Source organism: Eschrichtius robustus, chromosome 8, assembly GCF_028021215.1.
Source record: "Eschrichtius robustus isolate mEscRob2 chromosome 8, mEscRob2.pri, whole genome shotgun sequence".
NCBI lineage: Eukaryota > Metazoa > Chordata > Mammalia > Artiodactyla > Eschrichtiidae > Eschrichtius > Eschrichtius robustus.
The window spans coordinates 130,101,747-130,107,746 of NC_090831.1; the positions used below are offsets into that span (position 1 = coordinate 130,101,747).

The following is a 6,000-nucleotide window of genomic DNA, read 5'->3' on the forward strand; positions in this document are numbered from 1 at the left end:
GAGGTCTCCAAATATTGGTGTCAGTCATATGCCTGACTTACACTGCACAATTTGGGATACTTACCACAAATACCTAAACAAATGCTTCTGGAGCAGATCATTCACCTGTCACACTTCACAGAAATACTGCCTCAACGCAGTGACCTTAGGGAGCCCTGCTGTGTGGTGTATTTGAAAGTTGTTGAGAGAGTAGATCTTAAAAGTTCTCATCACAGGAAAAAAAAACATCTTTTTCTTTTTTCTTTTTGTTATCTATATGATGGATGTTAACTAAACTTGCTGTAATCATTTCACAGTACACGTAAGTCAAGTCATTACGCTGCACACCTTAAACCTACACAGTGCTGTGTGTCAGCTGTATCTCAATAAAACTGAAATGGAAAAAAATAAACATTCCTTAAAATAGCCGTGTGTATTCTTTTAATCCTGCAAACTAGTAACCATTTTTTTCAAATTTGGGGAACTGATACAAAGTTGCCAGATCTTTACAGTTCCAATTTTAAATGCGTATAGAAAAAAACCCTACCACCTGCTATCACAATCACTTCTTAAAAGAAAAATCACTAACAACAAAAAGAGAGAGAACATAATACACTTTTTTCAGTCTCTCCCAGTGAATAGATCTGACCTGATGGAAACGAGTCACTCGTCGCCCCTTTGGCACCAGGGACGTCAGGTCTGCCCCGCCCTCACCAGGGGCTCAGACCCGGTCCTCGGGGCGGCCCAGGGGAAATGATCCACGCCAGTCACTCCCGGGGCGCACGTCCCCCGTCCTCTCAAGGTTTCGGGCTATCACTCGGGCTTCGTATCGGAGTGTGGACTGACTTCCAAGACCTGGATCATCACTGAGCAGCCTGGAAAGAAATCAAGTTTGGGCCTTCACAAAACGGAGGGCGCACCCAGCCCCGCCGTCCTGACACTCAGGGACCTGGCGTGACATTCATCACTGTGAGTTGGGGCAGAAGCCAGGGAGCCGGGCAGAAGCCAGGGAGCCAGGCGAGGGCGGTTTGCTAAGGCTGGGAACACTGAATGGTGTGTGTGTGTGCATCCACCTAAGCTCGCTGCCCGCAGAGAACGTGCCTGTCTGTTCACAATGACAGAAGAAGCAGAATCACCCTGTCCGGCAGGAGGAGGACTAGGAGAGGCCCGCTTGATGCGGATGCATCCACCGTCCTTGCTACAGACGAGGTGTCCTCTCAAGAGACCAAGAGACCGTACCGTGGTGGCCGCACCGTCTGTGAAGCCCCTCGGGCGCTGGCCGTCCTTCCCGCTGGCCAAAACCACGCTGCTGTCCCCCTGCCTTCCAGCAGCAAGCACACACGGTCAGTCTGAATTCTAAGCCCGCCAATGCCACCTTGCACCTCACCCCTGCCAGAAAATACAGAGCACCAGGCCCGCAAACGGGGAAGGCCAGGACAAGAGCGAGGCGAAAAGCCCGCTTCAAAAGATCAGGAAGCCTCTGCTCAGAGTAATGCTGCCTTCCTGCCCCAGAGCTGCAAGCAGTGTGTGATATAAGCCCAATTTCCAGGGCATTTCACTCATAAAGCAGGAGGCCCGGGTCTGCCCTGACCCCCGCGCCTCCCTCTCTGGCTTCACTGTCTTCAGGTCTCAGGACCCGGGCTGCTCCACCAGGTCTTATCACAGGGGTGCTGCCCCAAGACCTGGAGCGCCACATACCAGAAACAGGGGCAGCCTCTGAGCCAAACCAGAGCCGTCAAAGGGAGGAAGCTCGCAACTCCGGGCCACACCTCTACCGCAGGTTCAGACGCCGTCCACTCACAGCCTGGGCCTGGGACCACAAGGTCACGACTCGCCGAGCATCCCACGTGGGTCTGTGCGGTCAGGACAGGACAACTGAGCGCTCACACCCCTGCCGACACCACCAAGCGTGCAAATCTAGACAAGAGCCCTTCCTTCTCACTCTCGTTTCCTTTCCACAAACACTTCACTTTCAGTTTTTCCTCGCTGTTAATTTAGGACACAGCCCAGAGAAGCCGAAGGTCAATTCCCGACACAAGCCACGCAGAGCACAGAGCAGAGAAATAGAGAATACCCTTACAGGCCCCTGAACTCAACGCCGGTCAGCAGAGGCACCTAAAGAGGATGGGTCACCTTTTAGCCACTCAGTGCTGATACACGGAACACTTTATAAACTGCTAGACTGAGGTCAGGTAGTTCGTGGCTAAGGAGACAATTCATAGCACAGAAGCTGAGACGTTTGTATCTTTTTAGGGACGGCGCCTCCGTTAAGGATTTACAGAAGAGTTTTCTTCTCTCACCCCAGCAGCTACCCCGTGCAAAGCCCCAAAGGACCCAGACAACAAATCACAGAGGCCATGAAGGACGAGGAGGTGGGGAGGAAGGCCAGGACACAGGAGCCCTGCCTTTCCAAACGCCCGCCCTGGGGCCACCACGTTTGTACAAAAGCGTTCTGCAAGGTGTGTTTTCAAGCTGGACCTGACACTCCGCCTGCAGAGTCTTCAGGTTCTAAACGGGTCCCTCTTTCACTTCTTTTATTCTACCTGTTGCAGGGTTTGGGATTTTTGTTTGTTTTGGCATGTTGTTGTTTTTTAGTAAGGCCCACGTTCGTCAGCACAGCTAATGAGAAACATGGGAAACATCTATTTCTTCAGGGTCCCAAAAGGTAAACGTCAACTTCGCAAGTGCTACTTCCCTTTCCTGGCAAGAATTAGGAAACACAACAAAATAAATATCCATGGAATAAAAAAATGTAGTACTTACACATGAAGGTCTTCTCACGTGGAAAGCCCTTTCCAGATAAGGACTTCCCAAACCAACGACGTGTATGCGGCATGGAAAATTCTCCAGTTATTAAGTGAATTAACTTAATAAAATTCCGTTATACGACAAGCACTAGGAATTTACAGGAAAGAGGCCCTGGTGATCTTCTGGAGGCAGGGAAGATTCTGGAGGGCAGAGAAGGTTCTGGAGGGCAGGAGAGGTTCTGGCAACAGGGAAAGCTCTGAAACCATGGGTAATTAGTCAGATCCATTTCACCCGCCTTCACTAATCCAGGTCGTTTTAAGATCTGCGTGTCCTCCAAGCAGCACGTAGGCTAAACAATAAGATGTTTGCCTGAGTTGTTTTCCAGTAACTTGGAATCAGCTGCGCCTAGTTTGAGCTGAGCTGGTTGAGACAGGATAGGACCACCAACCCTCCAACTGGGCCTGCACGAGTGTCCGCTCAGTGACCTTTTGAACGTGCAGAGGCCTGTAGCCCAGTTACCCCTGCGCCGAACTACGATTCCCGCACCTTTTCCCAAGCACCTTTCCCCACCCTCTCCATGCTTCCCAGGCCTCGGACCGCCCTCCTTCTTTATTTCTTATCCCATAGATAGCCCCGAGCCCCTTGCCTTCGGAGAGGCCTGCCTCGCAAATAAACCCTCTCTTTGCTGCCAAGCTCAGCATCTCAGCATTTTGGTTGAACCTGGTGTGGTTAAGAGTTCGGGAAGGCAGGGAAGGTTCTGGAGGGCAGGGATACACTGACTTGTTTGTCTTTGCACGTCCAGTGCCCAGTATAGGGCCTGGCACACAGTACATGCTCAGTTCACTGCAGCGGTAAGACGTTTTTCTACATGGCTGACAGTATAGTTCAGAGGAAAATCGACACTCTTTGTTCATAATGAGAATAGAGAAACCTGACAAAGGATAAATATCTGAATTTTCCTCAAAATGTACCACTGCCCCTTGGTATCCATGGGGAATTGGTTCCAAGACCCACCATGGATACCAAAATCCACGGATGCTCAAGTCCCAAGTTTGGGCCTCTGTATCTGTGGTTCCTCATCCATCGATTCAAACAACCACAGATTGTAGTGTAACGTATTAATCGAAAAAAACCCACACGTAAGTGGATTCACACAGTTCAAACCCATGCCATTCAAGGGTGGACTGTCGTTTTGTTTAGTCCTGGGCACAGATGTGAACTGTGGCGCTACCTCTAACCTCTAAGGATGTCGTCTTCCTCCAGAGAAGCCTGGTTCTTGCTTCTGTCTGGTGACTAAGGACTGAGGGCCCCGAGAGCCTTATCTAGCCAGGATGAGATGGTTCGCAGCTGGACCTCTGTCCCTGCGAGGCCTGTCCTGTCTCCATTGATCCGCTTCTTGTCCACAGCCCACTGGGGCCCCAGCCCCAAACGGCACCTCAGAGACACTCCAAGGACCCCTGCCTGGGAAGCAGGGAGCCCTCCCCAGAACTGGCTGATGCTCTGATCCGTCTTCTCCTAGAGTTCCACCCCTAACTCTTCACTCTGATTCTTTTTCTATCTCCTACCCCTTGCCCAGATTCTCTTGTGTTCTAGTGGGTTAGTCAAACGCCTCAGTCCACCACTAATGGACACAGAACTCCCTCTGGAATCTTTGGCATTGAAATAGCTTTAGACTTGGTCTTCAGTAGAAAGCAATTAAGCGGACATGAAAATGGTGGTTTCTAAATGAAGATGAGAGCATGGTATGGGTCATTCAGCCCACTGATTGGTGCCAGTAGAGGAAGCCCCCACATGTGAGTTTATATTTTCTGAGTGATTTACATTTTACTCCAACTGAATAAGCAAACCTCACTTCCTGACATTTTCTAAGCTGAAGACTAGTCATTCACTCATTTTGAAATGTTCTTAGAATGAGAATCTGAATTTTATAAAGTGTCATTCTGGAGGTTAGAGTGACGCATAATGAATAGTAGCAAGAAAATCTGATGCTTATAATGTAGAAATGTATTCCCTTCCCTCGTCCCACTTTTATAAAAATAGTTGATAGGAATTAGTCATCGGATAATCAACAGTCCTTTGTATTTCACTGGCTTTTTATGCCAACCCAGAGAAATGGGGTGGGGAACAAGAAATGGAATCTGCTTCCTAGAAATGCACAAAACATCAACTTTGGGTGCTGATGAGGCCAGAAGAGATGTTCAGATACTCAAGAAATTTTCAAAATAAGATTATGTATATTTGTGAAAAATAGTCATTCTTTTTTTTTTGGCTGCGTTGGGTCTTCGTTACTGCACTCGGGCTTTCTCTCTAGCTGCGGAGAGCGGGGGCTACTCTTCGCTGCGGTGCGTGGGCTTCTCATTGCAGTGGCTTCTCTTGTTGCAGAGCATGGGCTCTAGGCATGCGGGCTTCAGTAGTTGTGGCACATGGGATCAGCAGTTGTGGCTTGCGGGCTTTAGTGCACAGGCTCAGTAGTTGTGGCGCACGGGCTTAGTTGCTCCACAGCGTGTGGGATCTTCCCCAACCAGGGATCGAACCCGTGTCCCCTGCATTGGCAGGTGGATTCTTAACCACCGCACCACCAGGGAAGTCCCCAGTATCACTTTTGAAAATAAAGAGTCCAATCACAGAGTAACTGGAAGGGAGTCTGGAAGAGTAACTGGGCCAGTGTCCCAACTTCCAGCAAGTGCTCGCCCACACTTCATGGCTATGTTTACTCTGCCCGTGAAGACTTTCAGACCAAGAGAACCCCCCGTATCCCTCCTCAGGCTCTGTCTGGGTCAGTCTGGGAGGCTTCGTGATCACCACATCCCCAGGTCTGAATCTCCTTACTTAGTAGTTATTTATAAATTGATGAAACTGGACCAGGGAATCTTTTCCAGCTCTGAAAGTCTATAATTGGCTCATTCATTTATTCAGCAAATATGACTGAGTGTATATATTCAGATATGCCCACCATTACACCGACTTAAAACTAAGTGTTTCTGATATATGGGCTCACTCTGCAGCCGCACGAGGTCTGTGGCAAACAGGCCCGTGAGTTCTTGGGAAGGAAGGGTGGACCACCCTCGAGGGGCCCTCTCAATGTGCTGCCGCTCATGTGTGCCCGGTGACGTGATTTATGATCTATTTTAACTAAACACAATATGAATCAGATTTGAAGGGATTCTTGCAAAGAAATCATGGATTGTTAATGATGACACTAACTCAGAAAATGGGATGAGCTGATACTTCTCCTAGCGGGAGCCCTTCAGACACAATGAGGTCAAAGGAATG

At 49.3% G+C, this 6,000-nt stretch overlaps 1 protein-coding gene across 1 annotated transcript in view; it reads right to left on the reverse strand.

The window, feature by feature from the left end:
* PTPRN2 (protein tyrosine phosphatase receptor type N2) overlaps positions 1-3,428 on the reverse strand; it is a 684,054-nt gene extending 680,626 nt beyond the window's left edge. The window contains 4 exon segments of the mRNA XM_068550211.1: positions 2,743-2,850; positions 2,853-2,922; positions 2,924-3,337; positions 3,339-3,428. Of these exon segments, the coding sequence (XP_068406312.1) occupies positions 2,743-2,850; positions 2,853-2,922; positions 2,924-3,337; positions 3,339-3,428 (682 nt within the window).
* Between the last annotated feature and the right edge of the window lie 2,572 nt (positions 3,429-6,000).